Below are 16260 nucleotides of genomic sequence, written 5' to 3' on the forward strand. Positions count from 1 at the left end.
TAATCTGTAGATTTTCTGTGGTATCATTGATAAGTCAATGTTGATAAATCAAAATTTTTAATTAAGATAAAATCTCTTACAACTTTAAAATTATATTGAAATTAATATATTAATTTGACATTTAGCATTCTTAACATTCCATAATGTGAAACTAAAGAGTTCTTGCTTTGGAAATGAAAGCATGCTGGATGTTAAAATGACTTTTAAGATTCCATTTAGGAGAAATGAAAAATAATATGATAATCTCTCTCTTCATGGGCACTGTGGAAGTGGATATCATGAAGTAGAATGAGTGGAAATAGCTGGTAGTGTGTATGGCAGTAAGAAATGAAATTGTGTGTTTTAGTAGCCATTTAATACTTTATTGTAATAAGCATGAGGTTTTCATATCAGTGGACATATAGCAGAGATTGAGAAGCACTTGAAAGGTTTTGTATTATTTCATCTCAGGCTCTAGATAAAAAGTTACACCTCTAATTACTCTTAAAATTCTCACAAAAATCAGAATTTTCTACTTAAAAAATTAAAATTTTGTTACATTTTAAGTGCAAGCTCTTGGGTTAATATAATACGATAATTGGTTTGATTTTGCTGTTTTCTTTGCAAGTCCTTGAAATATTCCTTCCAGACAAAGGATCGTTTGTGTTTTGTGATGGAGTATGTTAACGGAGGAGAGGTAAGCTTAAGATGTTCTGCACTTGTAATAGTAAGGCTGTCACTGTATTACACTTTTAAGGTTATATCTTTTCTATGCCTTTTTGCTTTCTGGTATCATTGAAAGGCTTTTATAAAAAGAAAATTAACTATTTTATTTAAAAAAAGGTTGACATGTTTTTATAACTTTTCTATCAAAACTAGTTCCTCTTCTGAAAAAAATAGATTTCTGTATAGTGAGAGATAATTTAATGCTAGAAAAATAATTACATATACTTGCTTTTCGTTCTTTTTATTTGTGCATAGTATGGCACGTTCTGGCATGAAACAGTCATAATCCAGTGTAAACAAGCAAAAAATAATGTTGACGAGTGTTACTTTTGTTCAAATATGAAATGTGTGCTGTTTTTGCTATAACTATTACATATATCTATTGGGAAAGACTGGAGCTTTCCTATTTTCATTGCTTTCTTCACTTCACTTGCTGCGTACTCTGGAAATTTCAACTAAAGTGCTAAACTTCTCACAGTGTTGTTAGCTTTGAAGACATTGCTGTCCTCCAGCTGTTTACTAAAGAATGAAATATCAAAAATGATACCCAGCAAATGGAATTAGGGAACAGCAATCAAACAAGAGGGCTTTCATCTACCTTTTTGATGCTGTTTGCTATTCAGACTGTGTCTTATAACAACATGAACTGGGGGATTTTCCTTATTTTGTCAACTATAAGCTTCATGATAATATTGAAGGACTAAGTGTTTCCACTAGAAGTATTTTTTATTAAAAACCTTTTTTCAGTCAAGAATTGCTGTGGCATGATACATAATGTTTTGCATTATGTTTTGGCTGTCTTCTCCTGCAATAAAACTGTGCTTAGCTATTATCTGAATGCCTGCAGTCCATTGGATCCCAACTTGTCCTTGGCCATTCTCTACCCTCCTTGCCTAAATATGGTGCTACAGGGCTCTCATATGGGAGGATGGCTTGTTTAACTCACTGTATAAATGCAGTTCTGCACATCACAGGCATTGAACCAGGTACAAAAATCTCCTGCAGCAGTAAAAGGCTAACAGCCTTCTCTTAGACACTCAACTGGCTTATTTGACATTGAATTTACATCACCAATGCTAAGTCAATGCTGTCTGAAATGAGTTTTAAGTATTGTCTTATAAACTAGCTAATTCTTCATGGTTTTCCTCTGTGTAAGATCTTAATGCATTTCTGAAATCTCTGGGGAGACAGTTTGAAAGTATATTTTTAACATCATCCTGTAATTTAGCTATTTGTCTTTTTGAAAGGTAATTTTCCATCCTGTTTGAATGCAGAGCAGAATTCACAGAGGGTGTTTCCAAATCCTTTCTTATGACTGAGGATGCTCTGGCTGTATTTTGGTCAGTTGTAGTTTGGTCAAGGCATTTCTCTGCATTGGGTGGTGCAACTTCATAGCTACAACTGCAAGTGTCGTGTGTCATGGGTTTGTGGGGGGCAGCCTGCTTTTGCTTTGGGGATTTGAGCAATTGCAATGTACTCGTGCCAGGATTGGGCTATGTTCTTCCAGGTAGGATGTTGCTGTTTGTCAGTGTTGCTCATGTACTTTGCTGATGGTTCTCTAATACAATGGAGCTAACACTGAAGTTTTGCCCCAGTGGGAAAAATGACCTTTTGAGAGTAGGCAGTATTCTTTGAGGAAACACTCTTAATTTGCCCACATGCTTCTCTTTGGCTAGAGATCTGGAATAGCAAGTTGGACAAACTGTCTTTTTTAATACGAAGATCTTTAATGTTAACAGATTTTCTTGTGAATTTCAGACTTTAGTCAGTATCTTCCAAAATTACAGAGGATTTCATATTTGTAAGAATAGCTTTTTTATATACTCGGAGTTACTGAAAGTCAGTTGCTCAAAGTTTAGTCAGCATTTTAGCTTATATGATACACAGACTTTTTTCTGCTTCTATCTACTATTCTGTCTGTGTTTCAAGGAGATTACATTTCTGCATGTATTCTGACTATTGAAGGTACTGAAAACTCATATCCTTCTAGTGGGAAGTTGACCGTAGATGTACCACGTTGCTTGTGATTCTCTTCAGTGCTGTGCTACCTTCAGTGTGTTTCCATTTGAAATTCCTTCAGATTACATATTTATTCTTGGGTAAACTGTTATGCCTGAATCAATTTGTTGGGAATTTTCATGAATTATGTCTTTCAGGAGCACTATTACCCAAACAGTTCTCCTGAAGGAGTTCTTGAAGGTTTTATGGTATTCTGGTCTCCTACCCAGGTGAAACCAAGAAAATGCCACAGTTTAGGCTTCTGCCCTAGTACAGTAATAAAGACCGTGGTCAGTGGTAGGAGTCTTTGCTTCCTCTTTCTATGGCCAGAAAGGAAAACAGTCAAAGAAGGGGACACAGAACTTCATACTAGAGGAGAAGTAGTTGTGGTGAATGACTGTAAGCAAGAATCTTCTATGTCTATTAAAAATCTATATCCATGATGAAGTTAATATCCCTCTACAACAGTAACGATTTATCTTTGCCTTACCTTGCCTATGTAACTTCAGGGTGGTTGGGCTCAGTTAATAAGAGAATATATTACAATGAAAATGTAGCTGCATCCATTTTACTGCTCTATGTGTGTGCTCTTTTACAGTGTACAAAGCATTAAAGAGTTCTCCTTTGGATTCTATTAAAAAAAACCCCCAGCCTACTATGTGTTTTAATATTCTAAAGCAAACCGTTAGAGGATTTTTTTTTCCGAACAGATTATTCAGATGGAAATATTGAATTATTTCCTTATACTGAGAATGTTTTTCCTGCTGCCAAATGCCCAATCTTGAAATAATTGTTGTGGGCCAGAAGCTTAATTTTGTCTTCATTTGCTTTTGTCTGAAATGTTTACCAATGCCTATTGATCATAAACTATGCTGCAGTGTATAGCTTGAAGGATACCTCTGCCACTGTAATTACTTCTCAATACCTTTGTTGTACTGAAGGAATTATGTTAAAGCAGCATTAAGAAATTGAAATTTGGTTTTAAGAAAACAAATATTCATCTGTCTTAGCTGCGTTGACCAAATGGGTCTTTATTTTTGGGGAATACTTTTGGAGTGTATGCTTCCCATTTTTTACTTCCAGTATTTTGCTTTAAAGGTTAAAAATGTTTTAGGAATGAAATCTATTTCATACATTACTCTGCAGAGTACACTGATTCAGTTGACTAGTAAGTTGATTAACTTCCTCACTCTGCATTTAAGGATAATTCCAGATTCCATACTTTGTAACAAACGTAACTGGTAATTATGTGTATAATAAAATTAAGCCCTAAAATTTGTTCAGATGGTTCTCCACATAAGAATTCTGAATCTCTGTCCTCTTGTCATTTTTGTTCCACAGCTCTTCAATTCATTAGGCAGGAGAGAACTAAATGGCTTGTTATAATTGGACAAGTGCAATTACTGTCTAGGAAAAAGAAAAAAAAAAGAAACAAAACAAAAAAGACAGAGGATTTACAACCTACTTAACAAAAAATAAGTAAACAAGACAATGTTCCTTAGCCTTAAATTATGATAGTCCATGATAAGGGAGCTATATTTGTTTGGGTATAGAATATGCCAAGAAGCATTACAAGGTCTGAAACAATAAATAAATACATAATTTGAAATTTCAAGGTTGCTACTGCAAGTGTTTTGCAAAATCAACACTCAAATATAAAATGCAGAGGTGAGCAAACCCAGTACAGAACAGCAAGAGCCAGATATTCAACTTACAACATGCTAAGTAGGTCACTAGCGTGTGTACAGCTTTAACATATCAATTGATACAAGGCTGTGTCTTTTATATATTTGTCATCCTTGGATCTGCAGCTGAATATACTTCTATGTTTGATCTTCATTTAAATTTTTCTATTAATTTTTTTTTGTTAGGGAAAGCCCCATGACAGCATTGTTGTTCAGTTTTTAAAGGCATATCAGGAAATTTGTAGCTCCAGTACTCCCTGTAACAATAGCACCCTCGTGTATGCCATCAAAAATGTTATGGGCAAAATGGCTTTCTTTGTGCCAAAGCTATTTCTATTGCAATTCCAGTGATTTTATAGCACATATTAAATAACTGTAAATCAATAAATAGTGAAAATGTTGGAAACAATTTTTAAACCTTCCATTACATTTCTTCTTTTCCTTCTTTGACTTAATAAATATAATCTTCTTGTTCTGACTATTGTAAATAGAACACAGTGGCAGAATTATTCTGAAGTAGTGAACCAGCTACATAATTAGCTGAAAATTATGCTGTAATCCCCCTGTAATCTCCCTGCTTTCCCTATTATAATTTTAGAATCTGCTTAATATCTTTAGCATATATCTGAGTGTATGAATGTGCCTTTAATGTGCATTTTTTACATCTAAATGTAAGTTCTTCATTCAAAACTAGCAAGTATGGTTTGGTGACAGCTCTGTTAGGTGCTATAATAATGTGAAGAAGAGTGACTATAGTGTCACATATACATTAAAATAAGCTGACTCAGAAGCTCACAGTTTCTTCAACAAACACAACTGTTAGTTGCTTCTAGCTGGTCATTTTACTTTGAAGTTGGTGTTTTTAATTAATATCAATAATCTTGTTGGAAATAAACACTAAAGAAAGCAAATGCTTTTGTATGTCAGTTTGTCAGGCTATCAACTTTCTGATTCAGACGTGGGACACTTTTTAAATGGAAATTAAAACAAAAGTGTTGGTGACAAGTATCCTGAAGTTTTAGAATTTTCGAAGGCTGCTGTTCAGCTACTGGATTAGTTTCTTTCAAAGTCCTTTAGAATAGATATGAAATGTGGGGCTGGGTGGAAGTTACAAATTTTCAGAGGGTTGACCTATATTTTTAATTACTTTTAATCCATTAAAACAAAACAAAAAAACACTCTTAAAAATGAGTGGCACTAGCTCATTTATGAAAGAGACCATGAAACAGACATAAAGGCATAAATTACGGAAATTTTGTATTTTGTTTTATGTGAATGAAATTCTACTTAGCAGTCTTTGTTTTCTATTTAAATACTACAGAAATGTGTGGAGAGCACCACACAAACTGGAAAATGTATTTGTTCTTTTCCCAATTTGGTAATACATGAGGCATTTAATGAGTTGTTTGCTTAGTGTGGATGGGTCTTGTGATTGCACTGACCACTGGGCAGCCATCAGTGCAGAGAGAAAGTCACCACAGAGAGGGCTCATGTCCCACCAAGGACTGGTGCCTGAACAGGTGAGCAACAGGCACACCTGCAGAATAAAGGTCCTCCTTATCATGCAGGTTTGCCATTTTTATACAGGGTGTCTTGAGCACTGGAAACGAAGTTTAAAGGGGAATCCAGATACAATGAACAAAATTTTAAATATTTTCTTTAAATCATAGTGCAGTTTCTATATCCTGTGAGGTATTTGCTGATAGAGATCGCTACTGCCAAAAACTTCGGTTTACTGGGAATTTTGTTTAGGCTAAGGCTAAAGTGATACACCTATTATGAATTACAACTCTCAGGAAAGAAGTTGACTTCTTGTTCATAGCAGTGACATTTTAATTATGTTTTGAAAATTTAGACAATTATCAAGGTTTGAAGCAACCTTCAGTATTATTTAGTCCAACCATCAACCCAGCACCACCAGAATCGCCCCTAAACCCTATCCCCAAGTGCCACACCTAGAAGTCCACCCACTGAAAATAGCTGCAGTAGTTCCTACACTGTTCTGTGCCATGTGAATAGTGTCGATTTTCTAAAGGCATAAAGTAGGATGTGATAAAGACAGATTAAGCACATCATTGGCTTTTTTAAATTGGTTAGCTTTTGGGGTTTTTTTTAGCCTACCTTACCATTTCAGAAGTCTCATCTACTTGATAATTTAAACACTGGGAAAAAAAAACCCAAACCCCCAAACCTGCATGCATAGTCGTTGTGGATTTCACTGTCTTTGTTAAATTTATAAATGATAACGTTTTTTTATTTCTGTTTTGTTGAATGTTGGTTCCTGTGGTGAAGGCAAAAACATTGTAATGTGGCTGATTTGGTCTTAAGGAGAATACAGAAATATACTCACTAATCTTTACTTGAGGAATTACCCAAACTTGCTTTAAACAGTAATTAAAACTCACCATTTTAGAAAATTGAATAGCTAAAATGTGCTTTTTTAGATGTTGTTCCAGGTTCTGAGGGTGATATTTTATCTATTAAGATACTGACAACCTTACAGAGCTTCATCTTACACTTTTTTATTGCAGCTGAAACTGCTGGCAATACATAATGACTATTATTTTTTGCTGAAAGACTGTGAAGTGCCTGCAAAGTGCTGTTACTTAAAAAGTATTAAAAAAGAGACAAAACACCCAAACCAATATTTACATTGTAGCAAGGAAATACACTAAGTGTATAGATTTGTTTTGATAAGCCCTAAGCATTGTTGATCTGCTTTTTCTAGTGGCTACTACTGCTAGCAATATGAATGTGTGATTTGTAAAATGACAGTTCCCCACTCAGTCCAAGTCTATTGAAGAACTAGACCTTTTCCAGTTCAGAGAAAAGTTACTAAAGTACTGAAAACATGAAGCAGAAGCAAAATCTATACATTTTAGTGATATTTCTCAATGGCTTAAAGCAAAAATCTGAGGAGGTAGCAGAGGGAGAAGTACAGAATGATGCTGTTGCATACTTCTATTTTTTTTTTTTTTCCTCTGGTAACTGAAGGTTAAATGAGTAGCAAGCAGAATGCCTTAAACAAGATTGGTATATTGATTAAAACGCTGATTTAACAGCTCGCTTTCTCCCTTTGGAAACCTGGAAAAGATAAGCCAGCTGCTGTCTAAGAGTGCAGAGTGTCCACTGAGAGTACACTATCTATCATCACAATATGGTGATGAGAGGTGTTTTATGTTTGTGTTAATTTCCCCCACTAAATCAGTAATTATTACAATCCTGTCCCTGCTGTTTACCCTGCAGCTGTTTTTCCATTTGTCGAGAGAGCGGGTGTTCTCAGAGGACCGCACACGCTTCTATGGTGCAGAAATTGTCTCTGCCCTGGACTATCTGCATTCTGGGAAGATTGTGTACCGTGATCTCAAGGTAAAAAAAAAAAAAAAAAAAAGAAAGAAAAAAAAAGTAATCAAATTTTTGTTTTTGCAGAGACTATTGGGACAAACACAAAGTAATTATAAAGTTGCACTGTTCAGAGTTAATGGGGAAAAAATAAATCTGTGTTCAGTTTTAAGTTATGTGTGTGCTGGAGGAAGTTGTTAGTTATAGTAATCTCTAGATGGGTACATTCTCTGACTTTAACTGGATTATAAAATGGAACAGAATACTGTAGTAGCAGCAGTTGAAGGAGATTCAAACTTCTGATCCTCATGCTCCCGACCCCCTGCCCTGTTACTCAGAACTTAACTTAGATCTCAGCACAAATCTCGAATACAATTCTCAACGTCCCCAAACAAGGGAAGTGGTGAATTGGAACACTGTGACTGCATTCTTTTTATCTCAGCAGAGAGGTGTTTCTGTGTGCATTGGAAGCATTTAAAAGAATTCAGAATACTTCAACAGAAAAGTAATTTATTTCAGCATTGATTTCAAAATTATTTTGTCTTTTGTATCTCAGGAAAGATTCCTGTTATTGGAATGTAGTTTGTTTTAGATTTGCCATTGTATAGACTTGCCTGTTAGTAGTCTGTTGCTCCAGGTACTCTGTGACACACTATGACCATGCTCTATGCAAAAATAACCTCTGTTTTCAACAGGAACATTTTCTAACTTGTGCAGGAGGAACCTCTAAAGTCCACGATGAGGCAGTTTTATTTTTGTGTCATGTCTTTAATTTCATGTTCTGGAAATTGTGCTTTCTTGTTGTACATGCACAGTAGTGGATTCATTAATGCAGTCATTTGTACAGGAGCCAAGGAGAAGGGGGCAATGGTAGGCAAGTTCTGCTCAGGGAGGCAAACAAAAAATAAAATAATGAACTACCTGTTTGTAGCAGGATCTGTTGTAGTAATGTGAAATGCTGTGAAATCCTGGGAAAAAAACAGAATTGTCTGGTCAAGGAATGATAGGTGATAGTTTTTTATTTAAATTTTAAATAATAAGGAAAGAGAAGTTTGACACCATTAATCTTCTATTTCTTGTGTTGTTTACTTTACATTTTCTTTGTAACACACTTAGACTCAACAGGAAAACTATCCCTTTGATTGTATTTCAGGTTTTATGCAGACTTAGAATGACAGGGCTATGATTGTTCTGCGTTGATATTTTTACTATGTACCTTGTAATTTGTAAAAAAACAAACCATTTTCTGTTCAGAATGTTTTCCTTAGTTTCAGTTCTATCTGTATTTTAAGTACAGCTAATTAAAACCTTTTGGGAAATTGATATTAGCCATTATTCTGAATGTTTACACATTTCAAAGCAAGGATCATATATTTAAAAAGCAATGCAAAGCCTGCAGAGGTATATATATACCTCACAATTTAAGAAGTGTCTTTTGCAGACAAAAGCAAGTAGATAAGGAGGAATTTACCTCAAGGGTTTTTTAATCAGTAGCTGCCCTATCCCCAATTCTGTCTATTATTGAAAAGGTTCTGGAAGCTGGAGGTATTTTAGGGATTTATGGATACAGGCTGTTTCATGACAATATAGAAAGTAAAAGGTATCTTGATCAGTGGCTGTCAAAGAAACCTCTGTAGTCATTGACTTGACATTTACTATTGTAAACTGTGTTAAAGTATTAACTAATAATGTAACTTAGGTGGCAGTAAACACTGTTAAGTGTTGTAATATGCTGTATCTTTTTTTTTAAATTACAAATGAATTACATTCTATTGCAACGAATAACTATTTTTTTTTTTTACAAAATTGATATAATACATCAATCTGCCCTGTTAAGAAATACTAAAGAACTATTTTTCTCCCCAACACACAGTTAGAAAATCTAATGTTGGATAAAGACGGACACATAAAAATTACAGATTTTGGACTTTGCAAAGAAGGAATCACAGACGCAGCAACTATGAAAACATTCTGTGGTACTCCAGAATACCTGGCACCCGAGGTATGATTTAGAATATTTTCTTATAATACTGTTTCTTTTCCATTTAATTTTAGACTGATGGTCTGCTTGATTAATACTCTATCACTCTTATTCAGAACGGAATGTGCTGCTATTCTTTGGTGGTTGTATATATATTGATGCTCTGCTTCTTAGTGTTTAAAAAGGCCTCTAACGTGCATTTTCCTTCTCATGTTTGCCTTCCTCTGTTAAAGTTTTTATCTTCCGATGGTTTCTTCAAAAATAATCTTCCATCTGTCTGTCACTTGGAACATATGATCCTGCTTAACTGAGCTGTGTAACTAGCATTTATAGCCTTAGTGGAGGCGAAGGGGAATAGGAGGGTACTGATGTGTTTTATCCGAATTCCCTGGTTGCAGGAGAGGGAGTTGAAATTTTAGATATTTCTGCTAAAAGCAGTTGAGTGTATCAGCCTCAGAACTGGTTGAGGTGGGCCCCAAAACTGGCTGTTTCCTACTATGTAAGCAGAAGTGGCATCCCAGAGTATGCCACCTCATCTTTGCCATTAGCTGGCACTCAAGAGTGCCACGCACCACATTCCTCAAGGACTAATAAAATGATAGACATCAAGACATTGCTTTGGTTCCCCTTGCAGCTCTGGCTTGGCCACTTGAGAATCTGTTGTGGAAGCTCAAGTCATCTGAATGATCTGCTCCAGTATTATTAGTGCTGACAGCTCTGCCACTGATGCCTGCTGAAAAAAGGCAAGGGAAGCACCACCAAGATTGTGTTTTTGCCCTGCCTAGCTTCAGTCAGCATTACTGGTTGTGGTGCTCAGAAATGTCACTTTGCCTCTCCTCAGGGGCTGCCAAATACAACTCCAGTACTGATATGAAAGACAGCCTAATTTTTTACTTAATGATAAGGATTCTGTGGATTCTGAATTAGCCCTTATTTCCACTCTTTTCAGCATTCAAGATTTCTAATTGACACAGTGCACACCTCATACTGGGATAACTTTGTAGTCAACCTAAAGGGCTTTAAAATGACCTTCAGTCCTACCATTTAGTTGAAGAAAGTCCTAAAGAGTTTTCAGAGGGATTTCCCACCTCTTGCAGCACCTCTGCACTACTTGAAGAGCAGCATGCCTTAGTTTGAAAGGAGGAGGCACTGATCAGACACAGGTCTTTATTCTCTTATTTTCAGCAGCACTGAATCCTGAGTAATAGCCACAAGCCCTGGAGCCTGTTTCAACAAGCAATTCTGATTGCATTTTTTTTTTTTTTTTGTATTTTAAACCTTGAAATTAAGGAATGTCAAAGAAACAGGTACACATCACCTTCTAGATAGTGCTGGCTGGAAATTAAGATTTTAGGATGGCTAGGTATGTGGGTTTGAGAGTCTTTCTAAATCTCTTAAATTTAAAGTTCCTTTCAGTTTGCAATCACAGAGGAAATTGAAACTGCTAATAGTTGTCTATAAGTCAATATGGTAGGTAGAGTTACTGAACCCATTTTGGATCATGGCAAGATCTTTTGTTGCATTCTTTCTCCAACAGTGAAGGAAAAATCAGTATTTTTAGGAGCCGCTAACTTCATCTTCATCCATGTGGTACTATCTTCCTTGACTCTTTTGAAAATGTGTTGGCTCTCTTTCATCAAACTTGGTTTTAGACACTCAGTACAAGTTACTTGGTCCAATTTGCTTTTCTGTTCTCTAGAAGCCCCACTTTTCTGGTCTACCTCCCATTATGAGTGTTTTTGGAGACCTGCCCTGTAAAAGTCTGTCTTGAAGGAAATTGATTATTCATAAGCTTTGGGAACAAGGGAACTCGTTCCCTTTTCCCTCAGAGATAAAGGGTTTTGAGCAAGCCACCTAGACAGTTTGCTGGTATGACATGAGAAGGCTCAACACCTTTAGCTGGATAGCTGCTCAGCTGGGACAATTGTATCTGTTTTTTTGTCAGGGCAGCTGACTGATAAAGGGACCAGCAAGAGCCTGGGTCCTCCAGTCTGTTTGTGCACATGTTTCAGAGAACAAATGCTCAAAAATCACTTCTCCCTTCAGTTCAGGCCAAAAAAATAATTTTCAGGTGCCAAAGATTTACTACCTTGTGACAAACCTCAGAGCATGGGAACCTAATGTTATGACTGGACTTTAATCATGTTACCACGCTGAATTCCTGCCTGTCTATCCCAAGACAAGTGGCAGCATATACTTAAGTTTTGCCTGGTCATGGTAAGTTTAAAGGCAGATACCTTTCAGCCTTTCTTTAGAAGCAAGATATTAGTTCTCCAATTGTATGGAGAAATCTATTCACCATCTGTCCTTTTCATAATGTCCTTGCATTTTTATTTTTTTTTTCATCTGTGTCAGCTATGTTGGATGCATCCCTTCTGCAGGTTTTTTAGTTCAGTTTCCCATGTGCTTTCTGGCTGGTGGTAGAGAGCACTAGAACAGAGCACTGTGTAACACACCAGGGGCAGCCTGAGACTGCTGCCTACCACCCCAGGAGGCAGCTGACCAGGAACATTGCACTGGTGGGAATCTATACCCAGCATGAAAACTGACTTAATATTCTCTTTTGTAGTAATCGTGGTTTCAGTTCCAAACGTGGTTTTCCCAATGCCTTTTGTACTGTTGTTTGAGGCATAGAGTCCTGCTCACTGTTCCATCTTTTTACAAAAACTACGTTGCAGATGCTTCCAGCAGTAAAAGAGGGAAGTAGTTAAGACAGATGAAGGTATATTTTCTCCTGGCAGGACAGTCTCTGAGGTGAAGGTATTGATACAGAATTATTACCCAAGGCAATTTCAGAATTACTCTTGATCAGTAAATAAGCCTACCTGTTGCTGTATTTTCCTCACAGACCTTATGTTTTTGAGATCAAAATAGTCCTTCTTGACCCTCTGTTGAAAGTACTTTTTCATCTCACATTGATAGGGCCTGACTTCTCATATGGGACCTGACATTGACTGTGTAGATAATTAGGAGAGTCAGAAAAATGCCCCTGTCCATGCAGAGATCACATGGACCGTGTGCCACAGAAAAAAAATTCTGTAATGAAGTTGCCAGGTTAGAGTCGATTTTCATCTGTGGAGGTAGAATTCTGAACCATCACTTATTTATCATTTGTGGAACCCGCATGGAAGTTAATGTGTACCTTCACCACACACTGAGCTGTTCAGGGTGTGCAGGGCTTCTGGCTAAGTGGTCCTTAGGTGCATTCCCTTTCTATTCTCCTCTCCTAACCCTTCCCTGTTACCCAACACCAGTTTTCTATGGTCTAAGGAAAATTAAAATAGCAATGACTGTGTTTGTCTTGCATCACTATGTGCCGAGCGTTAAATACAGTAGGGTATGAACATATCCTCTGGGAAGAAAATAGTTGCCACTGCCAAATAGCAGGGCTTATATTTGTTAACAGTAGAGATATACATTTGTGACACTTATTGAAGAATGAGCAAGTAACTTTTTGTTTGTGAAATGATATAGTTTTTGAGAATTATTTGGTTGTATAATAATGAAATTACCTTTATCATCTAGATAAAGATGTTAAAGAGAACTAACGCAAGCCTGGGTTTTTTTGCATGTTTTTAAGTGTAGTGGTAATAGTTAATTATTCCCTCTGCTGTAAGAATCTCTGGCATTCCCCATTTAAAAGGTGTAAAATATGTTCCAATTTCTCACTTAGTAGTTTTTCAGGACAAAGAGACTATTTCTTAGAAGTCTGTTTCTGGTGTTGTTCTTCAAAGTAGTTTCTCACATTGGGGATAGTTGTGGTGTCAGAAAATATTAATAATCCAATGAGAAAAAGATGAATTGCGATCCCGTGTAGGTAACACAGATGTATGCTTGATTTTTTTTCTGAAAAATCTTTTTTGCAGTTTTGGAGTGGCAAAGACAGGATGGGACCACATGTCTTTTACAGGAAGTATCACTTGCTTAAAAAACAAAGAATGAAACTGAGAACGTACTTGTAAATACACCTGTGAGTCTTTTAAAAGTTTGTATTTCGATAGTTTTCAGTTGACTGTCAAGGACAAGACCTGCTAATAAAGATACAGACTGGTACAGACTTCCTTTAATAGAATGTTCAGGAGATGAATCTACTTGGGCAGAGAAGTAAAATTTCTTTGTGGTCTGGTAATTTATAAAGATGTTTTCTTGAGTGAAATAATAGTTTCTAGATCTCTGTATTTCAGTTCGAGTTCCTAGGACTAAGTGCACAGTCTTTGCTATAGGAGAGCAGTCAAATGTGGTACTAAGTTTTGGTATCATGGGAGAGAAAAGTTTTAAATACCAGAAATTACTTTTGCAGTTTTAAATCGTTCTGATAACAGAAGGTTTTTCTGACTCTGAACAAGTGTGTAAAGGACTGCATGAATGTCATTCAAACGACTCTTAAAAAATGTAAATGATCAATGATGTGTAGGTCTGTTCTAATAACAGGGGAAATGGAAGGGTACTGTTACATTTTATTGGCATAAAAATATAGATTGGATGGATGAATATGTATAAAAATGGTTCATATGTACAGATTAGATGGATACATCCCTCTAAGAACAGTTGCATTTTATTTAAAAAGCAAACTATTTCGATATAGTTTATGCAGTTACAGTCACTCAGAGGTATGTGGCAATGAATGAGAAAGGAGCAGATTCATAACCTTTACCCCTACACAGGAGAAGATGTGCATGTCCTGTAATTTACTTTAAGGCCAGTGAAGATTAAGGAAATATTAAGATCAATTGTACAATGCTTATTTGGCCAATATTTCTTTAGTGATTGTTCTTTTAAAAATGGGAGTGAGTGAGATCATGTGTAATCAATTATTTCCCTGAGTTTTATCTCAGAGGAGTGAAGGATAGAAGTCTTTCATCAAGAGGCAGCTGCTGACTCTCCTCACACTTCATGTAATTTCTTACTTACAGCTGTTCCCCTTGGGAGGGATATGGCTTTGATATAATCTAGAACCTGGCTCTCAAAGTTCAGTGACTGAATTTCAGCAAGGGAAAGCAGGCATGCTTTTAACAAGAAAACCCACACTTTTCCCATGTTTTCAGGAATTGAAGTGAGTTTTCTAAGAGTGTTGTGGTTCGTACAGATTACAAGAAGCTGACAATAGTGTCAGAAAAAGCATTTTGTCACTTGTGCAGCTATACTTTTATTTTATTCTTTTAACACCTGCTTGGATTGGATCAGGATATTTGCCAAAGGCAGTCTGGTAAACATTTTGAAGTGATGATCTATGATGATCTACCAGATAACTTGTCTGATATGAGTTGAAACTAAGTGCTGTGTGTGTAGGCAGAGAGGGAACTACTGAAATGCACTGACACAGGCTAACAGCAGGAATGGACGTTTCCAGTTTTTGCAGGCATCATGACAAAGCATTGTTTTTAACAGGGATTTAAATGCAGATAGAAGGTGCAATGCCAGTGTTAAAAGAGCTCTTTAAAGTATTGGGAGAAGCAGGAGGGCACTTGTTTGCAAACAGCTTGATGAAAGCAGTCAACATAATGGGTGAACTGAGGCAGGCCAGTTGAGAGAGATCAGCTAAGGTGAGGATGTTGAAACTTCAGCTCGCTCTACTACGGAGAAAATGAAGTTGCATGGGTAGTATAGCTGAAGCGTCTTTCCCCTTTTTCTCTTTTTCTTCCTCTTGCCCCTTTTTCACTTTTTCTATGGGGTAGAGAAAAGAATTTGAGTACACTGAAGGAGGATAGTAAGGGAAGCTAATAGAAGGGAAAGGAAATGAGTGAAATTAATGTAATGATGTCACAGGTAGACTGATAGATCAGAAAACACAAATTAGAGATTAGAAGATTTTTCTTATGGGGAAAGAGGTGATTTTGGGCAGGAAAGAGAGTTTGGACTAAAGAGGATTATGTTATTTTGTTAATCTTTTCTAAGTAGGAACTGATGTGCTGCAGGGAGACACAAATGGCAGAAGGAATTGTTGATCAGCTCAAAACTGAAATGAAGCTTGGTGAAGAGTCATTTGGTTAGGAATACAGAGGAGCTGAAGGACAGAATAATTTTTGTCGTGACTTACACAATTTCCTTTTTATCTCCTTTTCTGTTAAATTTCATTTGAAGATAATTGAGGCATCAAGGTAATGCACTTTTTGAAATTCTACACAACTTTTTATAAATAATAGGTGTGTGCCATTATTTTTCACCTCTAGAACTACTGGGTGGAAACGGGAAGTTGTGGAGATGGCATAAATTAGGCAAGGCTGCTGTTAAGATGCTGCAACATGGATATGCATTCACAAGGTTTTAAGACCAGTGTGAACTTCCGAGACTTGGAAAAAAAAAGAGACAGTTGAAAAGAAACTTTGTGTTCACCTCAGTTTTCCATTGTGCCTAGAGGGCAAGTTCTCACTCATATTTTATTACCTCTGGTAAGCACTAATGGAAAATTGATTGTTAGGGTTTATCTAGGGGAAGGCGCTGTTCTTGTTTTTATTGTACTTACTTTTATTTTGTTCACTTTCTTTAATGTTAATCCTTTCTTTAGAGAAAGGATAATGAGGCACTCTACGAAATTGTCTGCATTGATAA

The 16260-nt window shown here is 36.4% G+C and overlaps 1 protein-coding gene across 1 annotated transcript in view; it reads left to right on the forward strand.

Annotated features, from left to right (window-relative positions):
* AKT3 (AKT serine/threonine kinase 3) overlaps positions 1-16260 on the forward strand; it is a 148262-nt gene that overhangs the window by 104252 nt on the left and 27750 nt on the right. Inside the window, exons 9-11 of the mRNA XM_062490299.1 lie at positions 608-676; positions 7635-7757; positions 9604-9732. Coding sequence (XP_062346283.1) covers positions 608-676; positions 7635-7757; positions 9604-9732 — 321 coding nt within the window. The remainder of the gene's footprint in view (positions 1-607; positions 677-7634; positions 7758-9603; positions 9733-16260) is intronic.

Source organism: Cinclus cinclus, chromosome 3, assembly GCF_963662255.1.
Source record: "Cinclus cinclus chromosome 3, bCinCin1.1, whole genome shotgun sequence".
NCBI lineage: Eukaryota > Metazoa > Chordata > Aves > Passeriformes > Cinclidae > Cinclus > Cinclus cinclus.